The sequence below is a fragment of the Festucalex cinctus genome, chromosome 9 (genome assembly GCF_051991245.1).
Source record: "Festucalex cinctus isolate MCC-2025b chromosome 9, RoL_Fcin_1.0, whole genome shotgun sequence".
NCBI classification, from domain to species: domain Eukaryota; kingdom Metazoa; phylum Chordata; class Actinopteri; order Syngnathiformes; family Syngnathidae; genus Festucalex; species Festucalex cinctus.
Window position 1 is genome coordinate 21,342,603 of NC_135419.1, and position 20,000 is coordinate 21,362,602.

Consider the following 20,000-nt stretch of genomic DNA (forward strand, 5'->3'; position numbering starts at 1 on the left):
GCTCTTGGCCTATGAACCTCTCGAAAATGTCAGCAAATGTACAGACTGAAATTGTAAAAACGTAAATAAACCTAAGACTATAAATGCAAAATATATTGAATAAATAATAAAATAAGATTGAATAAATGATAAATACACAAAATAATTGTCTCAGATGAGTGTTGTTCCGATACCGTTTTTTGGCCCCCGATACCGATTCGGATACCCAGCTTTGCAGTATCGGCCGATACTGATACCATACCGATACCTAAGGTTTTTTTTCCTCAACATGAAAAAGCTGTCCTGCCATTGATTCAGAGCATTCAAGGGCCAATAGGATCGGCTATCTTAGATTGGCATGCAGTAAACATCAGTGAAAGCCGTGCACGAGCAAGACCAAGATGCTGCATCCCAAATCCTATATTAGTGTTGGAGTTTAGGTATCGGCATGTTACCTGTTAGTAATCACCGATACCGATACCACTGTTTTAATGCAGTATCGGCACCTCTGCCGATACCAGTATCGGTATTGGAACAACACTAATAGCAACCAAAAATAGTTGAAACACACCAGTCAGCACTCAGGTACTTGCATCATAAAAAATGTCCATAGCAACCAATACCTTAGGAAAAAGATATGAACCTGACATTTTCAGGAACTCTTAAAATATCAATGGAAAGTCAATTCCAATAGCAGGCAAGGTCATCGTCCGAGATTTGAACCCTTTCAACGTTTTGGAAGTTTGACCTCTCAAGAGTCTAAATCAGCCTCAACTTTGAAGATCACATTTGGCTTACAATTCATCTACTGAGGCATCAGCCAAAGTTTGCTTACTTTATTGTTGCTCCTTGTGCTATTTTCTTGCATAAATTAGGTCACATTACCACAGTGGGAAATTTGATTTCATAATTTTGTCTCCATTAAAAGATTATTTGCCATTTGATGTGGCCTGTGAAAAGTGCTTTATTGATAACTTATCATGGATGTGATGTCTCAAATGCTTTTGAAAATTAATAAAATGAAAATGTTTTGTTTGTTTGTTTGTTTTGTTCCACCACTCCCACCCCAAGTAATACACGAGGGACACTAAACTATTGTATTTACAAGTCAATATCACCTGTGTGCATTTTGGGGCGGGGTGTCATTGTGACTCTTTTGAGAGGACCATTTTTCATCTTCAAGTTAAATATTTCATAGCTCATACCTTGCCTGCTATTGGAATCGACTTTCCACTGATATTTGAACAGTTCCCAAATTATTGCTGCGTTTTGTGTGGATATTGTTTTTGTATTTTATGTCAGGCACCTTGTAAGGCAGCTAAGTAGTACCGTACTTTTGATACATTATATTTCTATTAAATCAACAGCAATTTATTTTTTTTTTAAATACTCTGGTAACACTTTATAATGAGTACACACTATTAAGCATCTATTAAGCATTAGTTAATAGACGCTTAATAGTGTGTACTCATTATAAAGTGTTACCAAGACTTTTATTTATTTCTGCTGAAAGGCAGGTAAGTCACTCCGTTACATAGAATTTAAATGACAAATACATTTTTTACAAACATTAGAAATAAAGTGTTTTCAGTCAACTAACAATTTTTTCCTTTGTTTCAGGGAGCCTTCAGGCACAAAGGGACACTTCACCAGCATCCCACAGAGGCACGACCCCCTTCAGCTGCCGGGCATTTCCTCGGTGGAAGAAGTCCTGCCTTTCCTGGCCGCCAGGTGGCCCAAATTCGGGAAAAAGAAGGTCATCCGGACGTGTCTGAAACAAAAGAGTGTCACTATCAACATCACACGGCCTGACCACAATACCTCAAGGTTTGATTATGGAACACCGTGAAAACTAAAAACAAAGACATTGCGCGTATTTACAATCAATATTTACAGTCAAGGGCGGCACGGTGGTCGAGTAGTTAGCACGTCCGCCTCCCAGTTCTGAGGACTCAGGTTCGAGTCCAGGTTCCGGCCTTCCTGGGTGGAGTTTGCATGTTCTCCCCGTGCCCGCGTGGGTCTTCTCCGGGTACTCCGGTCTCCTCCCACATTCCAAAGACATGCGGCAGGTTAATTGGGCGCTCCGAATTGTCCCTAGGTGTGCTTGTGAGTGTGGATGGTTGTTCGTCTCTGTGTGCCCTGCGATTGGCTGGCAACCAGTCCAGGGTGTCCCCTGCCTACTGCCCAGAGCCAGCTGAGATAGGCGCCAGCACCCCCCGCGACCCTTGTGAGGAATAAGCGGTCAAGAAAATGGATGGATGGATGGATTTACAGTAATTTTTTAAAAATCAAATGTTCATAAACAAACAAACAAAACAAAACATACCATGGGCACACTGTTAATTAACCAGTGGTAGATAAATTGTCCAAAGGAAGTCTTTCACTCTCTTTTGCTTCGTGTCTCTCGATCTCGCGTTCTGGCGCCTTCCAAACTTTTTGACCCGAACCGGAAGTGATTGCTACCGGAATATTTTCTACATAAATTGTTTCATAATAATAAACAGAAAAACAAAATGCACATTTACAGTCAAATAAGAACATCTACAAAAATAATAAACTCAAACAGACTGCATGGTTTCGTTGTCATGGCAACCATTCAGGGGCAATACTAGCGCCAGCTACACTCCCACCAAATTACCCTTGATTAACATTTTACATGTCTTCTAAATAATCAGTGGTAATTTCAACATTGTATTCAACTCAACATACAACTCTTATAAATGACATCAATACAACAACATCGAAAGTGACATTTTCAAACAAATAATAGCCTAACAGAGTAAATACTTATAACCTTTACTCAGGATTATTTCTCAGGACCTTCTAATCCTTTGTCGTTTAGATACTCCTAATAACTTCTCTCTCCCATTTGTACAGTCACTTTTCGCACAAATCCATCATCGTCTTGATTTGCCTCAATAACCCTGTAAAGTGACGTCAGCTGGGTCTATTTCCGAGAACGCTGTTTCTGTACGTGCGCCTTTTGACTGGCAAGAAAGCCGTCAGTCATGCAGCGTATCTGACAACGCGCATACGCATAATTGCTTACTTGGCTTGTTCTGCGGTAAACAGTCACTGGTTCAGTTCAAGTTCATCGCCAGATCCCAATGAGTGCCCTTTTCCCGGAGAACTTCTGCGGAAAAGAAGTGTAAAAAACTAAGTGGGGTTGCCATTTATGTTGAGCACATTTATGTCTGACTGTTCTTGCAGAAACAATATTTAATATTTGCTCTTATTTATTTATTTTTTTATAGACACTATATACCCTTATATCGCATATTCTCCGCGTGCCCGTGTGGGTCTTCTCCGGGTACTCCAGTCTCCTCCCACATTCCAAAGACATGCGTGGCAGGTTGATTGGGTGCTCCGAATTGTCCCTAGGTGTGCTTGTGAGTGTGGATGGTTGTTCGTCTCTGTGTGCCCTGCGATTGGCTGGCAACCAGTCCAGGGTGTCCCCAGCCTACTGCCCAGAGCCAGCTGAGATAGGCGCCAGCACCCCCCGCGATCCTGGTGAGGAATAAGTGGTCAAGAAAATGGATGGATGGATATTGATTGATTGATTTATTGAACATATAAACATAAAAACAAACAGCAGAGAAACAAAAGTTAAAAAAGAAAAGATGAAAAGAAAAAACAAAAAACAAACTCATCATAGTTTACATGTTCAAAAGGGAGTAGGAAGAAGTTAAAAACTTATCTAGTCCTACCCCTCATGCATTATACAATTAAACTGATTTCATTATTAATACAATACTAGGTTAATATTTTTAAAAATAAAATGATGCGTGCATTATCCAGCAACATATGTACATGAAATTCCTAAACATATACCATAATACATTTATAAATCATATACTCATACTCATTATATACAATTTTCATGCTCTTATTTGACATAAGTAATCTTTTTGAACTTTGCATTTAAACAATTTTTTAAACTCAACAAGTGAGTCACATCTTTTCAAATCAATTCCCAGATTATTCCACAAATTAACACCTTTTACAGAAACACACTTTTGCTTAATATTTGTTCTTGTTTTGGGTTTTTTGTACACACTTGTACCCCTTATCTCATAAGGACTGTGTCTAATTTAGTAGATTATTATATACTTTGTTCATTATTTGTGCTATTTTAAACTCAACCAAGTCATAAAATTTCATTGTATTTAATTTGATAAATAATGGATGTGTTGATTCTGTATATTTTAATCGATTAATAAGAGTTAGTGTTTGTTTTATATGCATTTCCCCAGATTTCCACACAATAGGTCAAATATGGTAATAATAATGTATTATTTAATGTATATAGTGAATTCATGTTCAGGACCTCCTTGGTTTTATAGAGTATCCCGATGATTTTTGACATTTTCCTTTTAACATTTTCTATGTGTGGTTTCCAACATAATTTATCATCAATAACTACTCCAAGGAATATATTTTCATACACCCTTTCTATTTCAATTAAATTCACCATAATTTTAACTTGATGAGTGATTGGTCTAGTGCCAAAAACTATGAACTTGGTTTTATTTAAATTTAATGATAGTTTGTTCATATCAAACCAATTTTTTTAATGTATTCAATTCATACTCCACAGTGGACAGAAGCTGCTTCAGGTTTTCTCCTGAACAGTAGAAAGTTGTATCATCAGCAAATAAGACACTTTTCAATATTTTTGAGACACTACAGATATCATTTATATACAATATAAATAATTTAGGGCCTAACACAGATCCTTGGGGGACACCATAAGTAATCTTCAAGTATTTTGATTGTATATTATTAAACTTCAAATACTGATATCTATCATCCAAATAACTTTTCATCCATTTATATGCTAAACCTCTTATACCATACCGCTCTAATTGATTCATTAATATAGTATGATCTATGGTGTCAAAAGCTTTTTTTTAAATCCATAAAAATCCCAACAGTAATTTTTTTATTATCAATGTTAGTTGATATTGCTTCTACGAGTTCCATGACTGCCATTGAGGTGGTCCGTTTTTCTCTAAACCCATATTGATTTTCACTTAAGAGCTTATGTTTCTCAATAAAGTTGTCAAGTCGGTATAACAACAATTTTTCTAGAATTTTTGAGAACTGTGGCAACAATGATATTGGTCTGTAGTTATTGAATATGTGCCTATCTCCACTTTTGTAAATAGGAATAGCTTTTGCTATTTTCATTTTTGATGGAAATATACCAGTTTTAAATGACAAATTGCATATATATGTGAAAGGTTGAACAATATATTCTATAATACTTTTTACTAGTATCATATTGATATTAGAACAGTCAGTGGACTTTTTCTTTTTTAATGTTTTTACAACATTTAATACTTCTATATCATTAACAGCATTAAGGAACATAGTGGAAGAATTATTTTCAATGTACTTATCTATTTCATATTTATTTCTTGGTTCTGGAATTTCGTTTGCTAAGTTACTGCCAACATTAACTAAATACTCATTAAAATTATTGGCTATATTAGAAATTTCATCAATTACAATATTTTTATCTTTTATAAAATATTGTGGATAATTTATTTTTGTAGAACAGTTTTTAATTACATGATTTAGTATTTTCCATATTTCTTGTGTATTCCTTTTATTCTGCTCTAATAATGAATGATAATAATTTTCTTACTTATTCGTTTAATATTTAATAGTTTATTTTTATAAGTCTTATACTTTGTTTCAGCTTCCACAGTTTTCAATTTAATAAATCTTTTATACAAATTATTTTTCTTTTTACATGCATTTTCTATCCCCTTCGTCATCCATGCCTTATTTGGACCTTTATACGTTCTTGTAATTTTAATTAATGGACAGTGTTTATTATATAAAGAGATAATTGTTAACTGAAATTCACTATATGCAGTATTAAGATCATTATTTGAATAAACCTCAGACCAGTTATGTTTCTCTAAATCCAACTTAAAGGCAGCCATGGAGCGTGTTGTTCTTACTCTTTTTTTCAAATGTGTACGTTATCCACTTCATTTTGTTATCAAAATAGTCATAAAAAAGTGCAAAGACTGGGAGATGATCACTTATATCATTAATAAGGAGTCCACTTTCTATTTTTAAGTCAATTTTATTTGTAAATATATTATCTATTAGTGTAGCTGTATCAATTGTTATTCTACTAGGTTTTGTAATGAGAGGAAATAAACTATTACTATACATTATATTTATAAAGTCAGTTGTTTTCTGGTATCCATTTGGATTTAACAAATCAATGTTAAAATCACCACACATTATTCGCATTTTCTTATCACGTGTATAACTCAGAATATCCACTAATTTATCATTGAATGTATCAAGACATGATCCAGGTGTCCTATATATACAACTTATAATTATATTTGATGCATTTTTTACATATACTTCAATAGTTACACATTCCATTACGTTATCTATGGTGGTTGTCAGATGTTCAATTTTTCTTCATTTTAATACCTTATCAACATATATTGCAACACCCCCTTCCCTTTTATTTTCTCTATTCATTGTAAACAGTTCATATCCTTCCATTTCTATATCACATATTTTCTCATTATCAAGCCATGTCTCTGATATTGCTATTACTTGAAATTTATTTATTTTACTCAAGCATTCTTTAATGTCAGTAAAGTTTTTATGTAGACTTGTACAATTAAAATGTATAATTGAAAATGCATGACAGTCCATATCTATGTTAGAATTGAATTGCTCACTAGTATGGTACTTACAAACAAGATCAAAATTATTACTATAAAAAAGGTTATCTGGGTCAAGGTTATTTTCTAGATCTTATGTCTTATGTTCAGTGTAATCAAATGTATTGAAGTTAGTTTCATTTGAGTGTGGTTTTGCCATTTAGATATTTGTCAACTTTCTTAATCAGATGTAATACATGGTCTCTCAGTTTATTGATAAATTGTGTTGGTCATGGTGTCTTAGTGTACTTGTGCGGAGGTGAATTATAAGCTTATCATATCTTAGGTAGACAATCCCTCCTCTTTCACGTGCTTCTTTCATTTTTGGTATCAGTTCTTTCCGTTTTTTTCTAAAAGTATCAGTGAATTCTTCATTTATGTATATGTTTGTGCCCTTCAGCTGTTTTGCTTTTTGTAGAATTCTTGTTTTATCTTTATATTTTTCAAATTGAACTGCAATTTTCCTTGGTCTGGTCCTCCCAGGTTCCGGTTTGCCTGTCCGATGTACCCTCTCCAACTCAATCTTCTCCTTAATCTGTAGTTTCTCTTTAAATAGTTTCGTTACTTGTCCCTAGGTGTGTAGGTGATATATACCCTTATATCATAAGGATTGTATCTATTTTCAAACAACGTCTGAGTACTGTGGCAGAGTAGATTGTTGTAAGCTTGATACATTATTTGTGCTATTTTAAACTCAAGTCATAAAATTTCATTGTGTTTAATTTAATAAATAGTGAATGTGTTGGTTCTGTATATTTTGATCGATTAATAATTCTTATGGCTCATTTTTGCAATTTGAAAACAGGGTTAGTATTTGTTTTATATACGTTTCTACAGATTTCCACACAATAAATCAAATATGGTAATAATAATGAACAATAAAATCTGTATGTTCATGTTTCATGTTCAGGACATCCTTTGTTTTATAGAGTATCCCTATGATTTTTTACATTGAATTCACCCTAATTTTGACTTAATGAGTGATTTGTCTCATAAATAAAATATTTTCAGTGGAGTGGACAATTGTTTTCCTTTGTTTCAGGAAGACTTCAGGCACAAATGGACCCTTCACCATCACCCCACAGAGGCATTACCCCCTTCAGCAGCCGGGCACTTCCTCGACGGGAGTCCTGCTTCCTGTCAGGTTGGACGGCTTCGGTAAAAAGCACATCTTGACGCCTCGGAACAAAAGAAATTGCATCAGGATCGCACGGCCTGACCACAATTTTGCAAGGTTTGATTCAACCTATTTACTATTACGGTGACTGGAAGAGCAACTATGCAAAATGGAGTTACGTTGCTGATTCCTGATATTTGGATATGTTCACTTCCTGTCTTTCAGTATGGTGTACCAAAGGTACGCCGCGGTGCCCGAGGCCCTCGAGGACCGCTGCTCCAAGAAGAGTCGCAAGCGAGAGCTCGACGATGTGGACATGAGCTTCACCGCCGAGCAAAGAAGCAAGAAAAGGTGGACAATCTTTACGCGAAGAGATTTTTTTTTTTTGGGGGGGATCACTCAGTGACTGTGCATGCTTTGATCTGTTCCCCAGGTGTTCGGACAGTGAGGGAAGCTACCATTCAGCTTTTGAGAGCCTCTTGCCAAACAGAGCGTCATCACTGCCTGACCCTAAGTGAGTCTGAAATGTCTTACTTTCACTTTTTTGTCAATTGCTTGTACTAGTGCACGTGTGCTATAAGTTTTGAAACTGAAAAAAATTTGTTGAAACCCTAAAAAATAAGATCTGAATCTGAAAAGAAGAAAAAACATGCAACTGAAAAAACAAGACCTCAAATGTCAAAATATAAATGGAAGCAAAAAAAAAAATGAAAATAATTATTTTATTCAAATGAAGGACCAAGTGAATCAAAATGAATTTTGACCTAAACATTTTTTTCACACGTTTATTTTTATTTTGAATACCTTTTTATATTTTGCAAAATTCAAGATCATTAGGGCAGCTATGTAGTAATTTTGATACATTGTATTTCTATGAAATCAACAGCAATTTATTTTAAATGAAATCAAATCCATTTATTTCACTCTTTAAAATAAAAGAAATGAAAGGGGACAGAAAGAAGTCAAACTTGTTTTGTTTGCCCCTAATCAACACACACAAAAAAGAATCGGCACAAAATGAATTAAAAAATAATTCAACTGCATGTCCTTTTGCTATACATATATTTTTTGCAGGAAATATACATAAAAAACAAAAAAACAAATAGATTGAGATTTTTACAATCCAAATTGTTCCATAGACTGACACCTTGAGTTGAAATACATCGTTCGTTTTGTTCTGTATTTAGGTTTAGAAAAAAAAAAGTATGTTCCTCTTAATTTAAACAATCTTTACGCCAAGAGATTATCACCAAAATAATCTTTTTTTTTTTTTTAAATCACTGAGTAACTGTGCACGCTTTGAATCTGTTCCCCAGTCCTACCGACAGCGAGGGAAACGCTCACTCAGCCAACAGCGCCCCCATCACCAGTGGAGCCCGCGTCAACAGAGGGACGAACGCCATCGCAAGCTCCTACAGCTCGTCACATGGCCTCAAGCAGGTAGATGGAACGCCAAACATGTTTCTGTGTTGTATTTCGGATTGCGACAGTTGATTTTTTTTTAGAATTGATTGTTTTAAATCTGGACTGAAGCCTTTCTCATTTATTATTAGGAGTTTCAGGCGATTAAAACGTTTAATCGTAATTAATCGCTTGACGTCAATAATCATTCATCCCATCACTTGATTGATATAACTGAGTTTAACATTCAGGTGACCACTCCAGCGCAAACAACGGCGCAAAGTGCAGCAGAACTTATGATGTCAACCTATCATCAATCCCGTTACTTGATTGACATACAGGGAAACCAGTCAGATGACGACTGAACTTTGACATTTAGATCACCGCTAATGCGCAAACAACGGCGCTGAGCGCTAAGCTAGTACACAAATCCCTTGGGTTTGAAGCCATCGCTAATGCTTATAGTAATCAAAATGAATGAGGGAGCGGGACCAAGTAAGAAGACAAAAACATTACGTTCATACGGAATGCGAGGTGGACTTTTTTTCACAATGTAATTTTCGAAGTGCCTCATCTGCCAGTCTACCGTCGCAATGCCACAGAAGGCAAATGTGGAGCAGCGTTTTCGGACTGTTCGTGGAAAATACGACACAGACTAAACCGTCGAAAAGCGAGCTGAGAAAGAGAAAGATGAAGGAACACAAATCCGGACAGCACTCATTTTTCACACAACATTCTTCAAAAGCGCCACCGAAGCATCGGTACTCAGTCACATAGGAAACGTACCCCAACATGAGGAAATATGCTATCACCTTGACTGCATATTTATGTGAGTCAGCCTTTTCCTACATGAAGATTATAAAGTCCAAATACCGTTCCACCATGACTGATGAACATTTTGGAAGCGTGCTTGAGGCTGGCTGGCAGAAGATACTGTCCGGACTATGCATCCCTTACAAAAAATAAAAATTAAAAAATGCATCCCTTCCAAAAAATAAAAAAAATGCATCCCTTACACAAATAATAATAATAAAAAAAAGTTCATTGCTAATTATAGAGGGGTTTGCCCTTTGTGCTAAAAATAGTAACATATCCCACAATCCTGTGCTGTCGTCCATTTTGACAGGCTCTGTTTTCTGAGAGGTACGCGTCCACGCTAACCTTGCTCTCGCAAGATGAATATAACGTTATCGAATTTAGTACGATGGAGAAATATTACGACTTACTCGACAAGAAGGCTTTTTTTTAAGATACATGGAGAAAAATCGCTGTGATCGGGGGTCAAGATCCATATCAGATCGACAAGTCTGAGGGGAGCAATGAGCACGACATCTTCCCAGCAGATACGCCTCGATGCATTATCTATCTCTTTTTTCACCACAGCCCATTTTACACTTTGAAGGACTTTCAGAATTACAAGAGTCTAGAAAGCTATGACTGGTTTGTTTGTGGATGAGTTTGTGACGTTTGTGCGTACAAACATAATAAAAGTGGACAGTGTGTTATCAAGGGAAGAGTGGCGCATTCTCAAAAGCTGTGTGATCCAAGTTTGACGCCGTGGATTATTGCAGATAACGAGGCGAATGTGATCTCAGCTCGTTGTGACTGCGATTGGCTGGCAACCAGTTCAGGCTTGCCTACTGCCCCAAGCTGGCTCGGATAGGCTCCAGCAACCCTTGTGAGGAGTAAGCGGTTAAGAAAATGGATGGATGGACAGAGAGTGGATAAACTGCAGACATGTTTTTTTAAAAGCTTTTTATTAATAGTATTATTTACCAAATAACAGGTCATAAAAATAACTTGGGTAAAAGTAAATGGAAATGTATTTGTGGATTTTGACGTCACACATAAGGCATTTTTGTTTTGGACACATTTTTTGCTTATGTTAATGTCAGGCACATTTTGCTGTATCTCAGTCAAATGGCACAACAGAGCGACACACGTTTGAAAGTACGCAGCATATAAAAACAATTTTGTCAAGAAATGTCTCAGAAAATTAGAATATTGTGATAAAGTCCATTATTTTCTGTAATGCAATTAAATAAGCAAAAATGCCATACATTCTGGATTCATTCCAAATCAACTGAAATATTGCGAGCCTTTTATTGTTTTAATATTGCTGATTATGGATTACAGCTTAAGAAAACTCAAATACCCTATCTCAAAACATTAGAATATTTCCTCAGACCAAGTAAAAAAGCATGCCATAATCATGGATGGTTGCGGACACGTCGGACAGAGTAAAAAATGGCTCCTGTTTGGTTGGCCTGATTGGTTGTTTGAATTTGGAGGTGTCATTAGCCTAACTGCGCATACAGTTCTTTTACTGCAAGCATACATGTACAGTATTTACAATATTTATTAGTTGTGATGATGTCCTCATTGGTTGCAATATTTTAAAATGGAGGAAAAGCGAACGGATAGGAGGACAGAGGTACAGGCTCTTGTAAACATTTGGGAGAGGAAGAGAGCACGACTTTGAATCGGCGTCACCAAGCCACCATGCATGTTATTACTGCCAAGCTTGGGGAGGTGAACAACTAAAATGTTCACACGACCCTCAAAAAGTCGGTATAAGCTGCAAAGATACACCAAGACGCTCATGGATCAGTACAGCGGCATGACTGCCGAGTGAACGGACGGCCGATTGGACGGCCAATTTGACGCCACTGTTTATGAATACCGGAGAAATACTGGAGTCAGCGCGTCACGGTTAGACAAAGGTAAACACGACAATAATGTTACAAAAATGCTTGTAATATTGTCATTTAGTTCGCTCCCTCGTGTAGCGCTTGGCAGCAGCTTAATTGTGTGACTGTCACTTTTATGAGTCAGCAGTTACTTATTTTGCTGCGACCGGCAAATCTCTTGCTAGCGTTATTTTGCCATGAACACTCGGAACGACAAATTCTTGGCCTGCCGTGAATAGCACGTGCTTATAGACATTTACAAGCGTATAGGATTACACAAATGTGCACGACCAGTTTGCTGCAGCATCGTGATGGCCATTTTGTCGAGTCAAACACATTTCACTGGGAGTTAGCTTAGCGCGTAGCACCGCAAAATCATGGCAACGCGAAAGGCAAACTTTTCACTCACCGTGACCCTCGATGGTGAATTGGTGGTCATAAACACAGCTCGAAACGCAAAGTCATGTCATCTCGGTCGCAAAAGAAGAACTTATTCCCCTCGGCGTAATAAAAAAAAAAGAAAAAAAAAGAAAATTCTCGTAACAAAATAACACTCGGTGATCAGTTGCGGGTCACGGCAAAAAACAAACAAACAACCACCATTGCATGTGTTTTAATGACCAAACAACACTGAAATTGAAGATAAGGGAGGGCTTGTCGCCTGACAAGTTGGGGAGCACCGTGTGTGTGTGCGTGCGTGCGTGCGGACTCGCCGCTGTTACACTGTAAATTGAAGACTATTATTGTACAGGAAATATAAGGAACAATCGGTATTTATATGCAGATTATCCACTCAATTCAACACATGTTGAACATTTGTGGCCTCAAAACTAAAAAATAAATAAATAAATAAAAATTAAAATAATAATAATAATAATAATAATAATAATAATAATAATAATAAGTCGATTAGTCGTTAATAATATGAGAAGTAAAGTCGATTTGAAAAAAAGTCAGTGACAGCTCGTGGTGGGCGATATGACGATATTAAATCGTTAAGGATCGTTAAGTGTTGACGATCTCATAAAGCTGAAAGATCAACAAGATCGTCTGTAGGGCACATTTTATACAGTTCAACTTTATGCGGGCTCAAGCTTGGTTTATGCTTGATGCATCCGTGTTTTCTTTTTGTTTTTTTCCTCCCTTCACGCACTCACTCACACAAAATCGCACACAAACTTACTCCACTCCTCTAGTTAGCATGCTAATGCTAAGTAAGCAAGTTAATGCTGATGTGTCCACTCCTCCACCTGGAGCCCGAAGCATCCGTGAGGTTCCGCACGACTCCCCAAAGCAAATGACGTTCCAACGAGAGGCCGGTGCCAGCGCCGTCCGACCACCTCGGAACCGACAGCCGACGGGCGCCGCGACACGTCCACAATCCACATTGCCCACATGCGCACCTACGAGAATTTGTAAACTATGCGGAGTCGCGGACGAGCAAACGCTGTCGTAAACAGTGTTTTCTACTTTCCAATTCTGTGTTTTATTTACTTTGCTAACTCATTCCAAACTGTTTTTGTCGATAGTTTATAGAAGAAAAAACATGTTCAATTTCTATTGTGGTGTTAAGTGCTGTTCAAAGACCGTTGGCACTGTAACTAAAGTAACCGAGGCTGTTCATTACCATTTATGTTTACATTCATTGTACTATTTGATAAAAAAAAAAAAAAAAATGCATTTCAAATGAAACCTGTTCATAAAGCTTAGTTGGCTTAAGATGCCTGTTTTTTTTTCTTTTAGGGTTTTATATACATTTTAAATATGTTTTAAATTTTACAAAAATTCTAAAAGTATGTAAAAAAAAGAAGAAAAAAAAAGAATCATGATAAAATCGAGATTGTGAATTTATTTTTTAAAGAATCGTGATATGACATTTTTACCATATCGCCCACCCCTAGTGACAGTGATACTCAGCTCAGCCTCTGTTGGCTTAGTAGCATCCTTTCTTTTTTGTAGTTCAAAGAGACCAAGTGCAGCCTCTTTCTTCTTAGCAGCTTCCTTTCTGTTGTGTCGTCTAGCATGGCGTGCAGCTGCTTTAGTGGGTGACTTTCCCATCATAGCCAAGGAGTTTGTTGGGAGCCCAGTCTGGATGTGGTGTTCCTGAAAGTGAATTGAATATTCATCACAATGTATTTACTTACTCTAAAAAATAAATCCAATCAAGTATATACTTATTTCAGATTCTAATGCCTAGGTGGTGCCATTGAAACATTCTCCAGTTGTCAAGTTCTGTATTATGAAGGAATTCAAGTGTTTTCCCATCAAAATAAAAATGTAATCACGAATCACATCACATGTAATATTTCTCATTTCTAAACATTACTGTCACAAATTAAGGGGAAGCTCACATTTTTTTATTTATTTTCTTCTGTTAGAGCAGTAGACAACAAAATGGCACTGTGACATAAATTCCTCATCCTCAAACATTTTTGATAAAATTTGACTGATAATTTATAATACTGACATAAAATAACATTGACTCCATAATTTGATAACAATTATCAATATAAGGTTCTCAGATTACGTACATGGCTTCATTCTCCAAGACTCTCTTCCACCCCGGCTGTAGCAGTTAATAATAGCACGTCGTAGACTCGTAGGCATTATCACTCGATGGATTGTCAACAAGTGAGAGAGTATACCGTAGAGCTAACATATAGCAAGGCAGAGCCTTCCAAAATATCTGCAGGCAATGCATTGTGGGATATGCAGAAAGGGCAAAGCCCTCTACTTATGTGTTTTGCAATATTGGCTCGCTCGGTTATGCAAAATACATCAGCATACTGTACATTGTAGGCTACATACAAAGAATCCTCAATACATTTGACAATAATTCAATGTTTTGGATTTTTGTGGTGGGTAGATCATTTTGACTTGGTCATTTTTTTAAGTAGTTTGCATGCCTAAAAAGTGTGAGCACCCCTGCAGTGCGGTATTTGCATATTATAGTGTCCCGTAAAGTGACGAGTGTAGCTCCTCCTCCTCGCTGCATTATTGCAGGAGGGGTGGATTTTTAAGTTTTTTTGTTTTTTTTAAATCACTCTCTCACACACGCTTACTTCATGTAAGGGGTGGATTTTTAAGTTAAAAATGTATGTAGGCTTGTCATGCCGTCCCTAAGTGCAGTTAATTTCACGGCAATTTCACTGCGTTTCTTTGCTGCCTTTGTATTGTTGAGATGCTGTACGTTTGGCGTGTCACCATTTTGGACATTACTGTATCTAACTTAGTGATATATTTGAGCTTTGCTTTATTTGTCATAATATTGTGAGCTAAGAGTAATTATTTTTTTCTGTTTTGCAGACTCAATTCTAAGTCTAGCCAGTCAATTTAAAGCCAATTTCACTTCCTATCTCCAGCATCATGTCAATCAATGTATATTCCTAGCAATGATCCCTTCACTAAAGGCTACTGAATCACATCCCATCCGGGAGTCCTGTCTCTCCCTGCCTGGCTCTAACCGGCACACTGTCGTCTTTCCCGTTAGCCCCTGAAAGAATCAGCTCGTTTCTATTTCCACACTACATTGCCTCTGTAATTTATACATTTGAAATGTACAAACTGCCTTCAAGGGATACCTGACTTATTTAGCTATTTTCAGCAGTATGAAGTTCACATTTTGTCTACAATTAATTTGATAACATTATTTTTTCTTGTCTAATTAGTAGCTTTCAAAACACTTTTTTTTTTTTTGTAACCACTCACTGACACACAAGCCTACTTCATGTAAGCCACACGGGGTCTCTCCCAAGCGGAGGAGCGAACCCGCGCCAACCGGCAAGTGACGGTACCACTCCTCCACCTGGAGGCTTTAAAAACACATTTTGCCACTTGCCGTCAACTGAAAGTACTTGTGCTCAGGTGACGACCAATCATGGCTCACTTTGCCAACATCACATGACTACACACAGAAAACAGGTGAGCTGATGATTACTTGAGCTCAAAACACCTGACAAAAGATGAACTTGTTGCTGCTAAAAAATGGCGAAATGAGTCACGTGTATCCCTTTAAATTGGCTGCAAAGAGCTGAACTATTAACCATATGTTTTATTTGTATAAGTTTCAGCTATATAGACCGCCGAGATCACTGGCCAGCCCATCCCCGTCAAGATCGCCCAGCCCGGCCTCGTCAAGATCGCCCAGCCCGGCCTCGTCAAGATCGCCCAGCCCGGCCTCGTCAAGATCGCCCAGCCCGGCCCCATCTCTCTCTCAGTTAGCAGAGAGTACCAGCGGAGCGCGGAAACGAAAGATTCAACTGGTGCCCCGCCGAAATGAGCCAATCTTTCTGGTAAGCAAGCGCATGATGGTCACAGTTCATGTCGTAAGATCGAGAGAGTTTTTCAGTGTGCAGGTAGATGCGTGGATCGGGGCGGACTGGGGCGAAAAAGTGGCCCGGCAGCAATTTTCCCTCTAAGCTGAGCGCATGCGCAATCGCGCAGTGCTTTCACCGTCAAAGCGCACAGTTTGCAGCGCATTAAAAAAAAAATTCTAACATGAGCTGTATTTACTGTTTGTATTTTTTGTATAATCTTCCTATCAAAAATGAAAACTTTATATAGCGCATGTGGTTAACAGAGTGGGAAAGAAAAATGTGACAAAAATACATAAAAGCCTAAATGCAACCCATATAATGTTGCGGGACGGAGCGGCTCCGTCCCAACTGAATGGGCAACACGGTGACGCTGACTGGCGCCTACTACGCACACAACAGGACACCATTCCCACTTCCCTTACCCCGGGTTTTCACCGGTTGCGGTTGCGGTGCGGTTGCGGTGCGGTTGCGGTGCGGTCCGGCGACGCAAGCAATTAGATTCCATTCATTCGAATGGTGCAGTTTACACCGCTTGCGGGTGCGTTGCGTGTCGACTGCGGAAGGCCTGCGGCGTGCCGCAAGCCTTCCGCAAGGATAGACCTATTTTCTATTTTTGCCGGACGCCGCAGCGGTAGGCCTCCGGCAAATGGCAAGCTAGCACAAAACACCTCGAGCGGGACAGGAAGACCGACGCAGTTTCAAAATAAATTTCCGGTTACCTTTCAGAATAAAACACTCGCCAGCTCCTATTTCGCAAGCTTTTCAGCAAAACGTGACGTGGGCGTCGCCGGGCCATGTGCTCATTCACGGTTTAGACACCAGCGAACATGGACGAGGAGAGGTTTATATTGGAGGTGGAAAACCACAAAATAATATATGACACGGCACATCCTTTTTATAAGGACTGTAATGTATTGTGAGTTTGATGTTCGCGATTGCTTGTTGTGCCCGTCTCGCTTGCCGTACTGAGCGGCAGCCGGACGGGGAAGACAGAAATAAAGAGTGGACCCGCACTGACCCGACTCTCGTTATTAATTTACAAGGACAACCAAAAAAAGGATGCTGCATGGAATCTCATAGCAGAAGAAGAAGAAAAGGTTAAATCAAAAGAAGTCCACCTCTCGTTGTGAAATGCCACATGATCGCGCGCGCGCGGTCCCGCGAGACACGTTGGGAAGTGGGCGGCGACGGAGCTGCCGGACCGCAGCTGTGCGGAGCCGGTGTGGATTGACAAAAAAATTGATCCGTCCGGAGCACGCAGTCAAGACGCACCGCACCGCAACCGCATCCAGTGAAAACCCGGGGTTACAGTTTCAATAGCAGTTGGGGTGCACAATCAGTCCTTCTACTGTTTGAAGCATACATAAATTACACAAACGCTCACACTACTGACGAGACTGCAAGTGACGCCGCAAACTGCTCTAATCAGGAAGTCCAAATATGGGCGTAGTTTCCGAGCACCTTAAATAAAGCTCCTCACGCGTTTCAGAAACGTTCATGGTTTAATAAATGGCATGTTTTTCATTATATTTGAATGGATGATGTGTATGGAAGCCCAAAAGTGTCAAAATTCAATAAATAAAAAGGTAATTTTGAAATAACTATCCTGTCGATAAATAACAGACAATTATGTAATATGGCCATTAAATTTTAAAATGAGGTGTTAGTATTACTATGAAAAGTGATATACTATTCTTTAATCCATCCATCCATCCATTTTCTTGACCGCTTATTCCTCACAAGGGTCGCGGGGGGTGCTGGCGCCTATCTCAGCTGGCTCTGGGCAGTAGGCGGGGGACACCCTGGACTGGTTGCCAGCCAATCGCAGGGCACACAGAGACGAACAACCATCCACGCGCACAAGCACACCTAGGGACAATTCAGAGCGCCCAATTAACCTGCCATGCATGTCTTTGGAATGTGGGAGGAGACCGGAGTACCCGGAGAAGACCCACGCGGGCACGGGGAGAACATGCAAACTCCACCCAGGAAGGTCCTAGCCTGGGAAGAACTGGGAGGCGGACGTGCTAACCACTCGTCCACCGTGCCGCCCCCTATTCTTTAATATGTAACAAATATTTTATTTTGATTAAATATTTCAGGATGATGATTTTAACATCATACTTTTAAAAAATGACATTTAATTTATTTTTCAAGGTTTTATAAGGTACAAAAACTTGTTGTTGTTTTTTTTTTACAAAGTCAGATTTTATTTCATAATGTTTGTCCGCAAGCTTTTCTGATCCGACGCCTCGGAATCGTACCGGGGCGAAATCTTCCGGGCTCTGTGTTAGCGGAACCTCAACGAAAAGTGACTCAGCTGGGTTTGTTTCCACCACCGGCTCTCCTGGGTGCAGTAAAATTATCAAGAAAGGACGGCCGCGGCAGAAACTGGAGAATACAGCGCTGGGAATGCCTGTTGCTGCCGCTGGACGAAAGAAAGCTGGATCTATTTCGATAATCGGCACTGGCGCTGTAAGTACTATAAAAGTCGTAAAGACTAAAATAGTGAGTGTTTTTGCCCCGAGATTCTGTCCAGATTTGGATGCAGAGATGCTGTCAGAGTATCTTAAGTCAAAACTTAACAGGGATGTGACCTGCTTAAAAATCTATTGTGCACGTAGCCGATATGGCTGTTTCAAAGTTACTGCAGAATGTCAGGACATTAATGAAATGTATAATCCTGAATTATGGCCCGAAGGGGCTCTGGTTCGGAGGTATTATGAACCACGTAAAGCTAGCGCCCTCGGGCCGATTATGGCCACTGCGCCCCCTTTGCAAGGAGGGGTAAGTGTGCAAGTGGATGTTGAATGAATGATGAAAGTTGTGTCATACAATTTGCGTGGACTGCCTACTGGACAAGGGGCTGGTGATAAAGCACGGCGTATTGCTATTGACGCACTCTTTGAGAGTTTTGATATTCTATATATAGAAGAGACTATGCTATCTGTACAAGATCCGGACAAACTCAGCACTGTGCACAGTGACTTCTATGGGGCAGGGGAGTCCACAACTGATATGCGTTTGGGTATTGTGCGTGGCAGGATACCTGGTGGGGTAGCCATTCTGTGGCATAAGGAACTAGACCCATTAATTTCCGTAGTTCGGCTTGAGGTTGACTGGGCCATTGCAGTTAAAGTTACACATGATAGGAATACATTTATTGTTTTAAATGTTTATACACCTTATGAATCTTACCAGAATGAAGGTGAATATCTTAATAGGCTCGCTTTGATTAGTTCTTTTATAAAAGACAGTGAATACACGAGTATCTTTGTGATGGGTGATATGAATTCTGATATATCAAATGCTCACGCCTTGTTTGGGCGACATTTGAAGGAGTTTTGTGGAAATGATAAGCTCATGCTCTCAAGTGAGAAAATCTTACCAGCTGATAGATACATATATTAGTGAAGCTTGGCATACAACATCTTGGCTGGATCACTGTATATGCACAGCTGATGCACACAACTGCTTGGTGACAGCTGAGATCTTATATAGTTTAGCTATTGCGGATCATATTCCAGTTTCTATGACACTTGACCTAGAGTGTTTACCTGCATTGCCTGTTTGTAATAACAGTACATGTAGAAAGCTAGACTGGGAAAAACAATCGGATTTTGATCTCTGGCAGTATAATTGTCAAACTGATATAACTCTTAGTAATGTTGACATCCCATGTGAAGCTATCTTATGTGATGATACAAACTGTAAGAAAGAGGAACATTTCATGGCTGTGCTCAACATGTATGAAACAATAGTGACAGGCCTCCTTAATGATAGTAATCCACTT

General features: G+C 38.8%; 1 protein-coding gene across 3 annotated transcripts in view; it reads left to right on the plus strand.

Annotated features, from left to right (window-relative positions):
* LOC144025936 (nuclear envelope pore membrane protein POM 121-like) overlaps positions 1 to 20,000 on the plus strand; it is a 43,606-nt gene that overhangs the window by 8,964 nt on the left and 14,642 nt on the right. For all 3 annotated transcript variants that reach the window (XR_013284995.1, XM_077532335.1, XM_077532336.1), the window contains exons 2-7: positions 1,600 to 1,806; positions 7,726 to 7,917; positions 8,026 to 8,151; positions 8,234 to 8,314; positions 9,117 to 9,240; positions 15,956 to 16,183. Coding sequence is in view for 2 of the 3 variants with exons in the window: in XM_077532335.1 (XP_077388461.1) it covers positions 1,600 to 1,806; positions 7,726 to 7,917; positions 8,026 to 8,151; positions 8,234 to 8,314; positions 9,117 to 9,240; positions 15,956 to 16,183 (958 nt within the window). In the remaining variant the exon portion in view is untranslated. The remainder of the gene's footprint in view (positions 1 to 1,599; positions 1,807 to 7,725; positions 7,918 to 8,025; positions 8,152 to 8,233; positions 8,315 to 9,116; positions 9,241 to 15,955; positions 16,184 to 20,000) is intronic.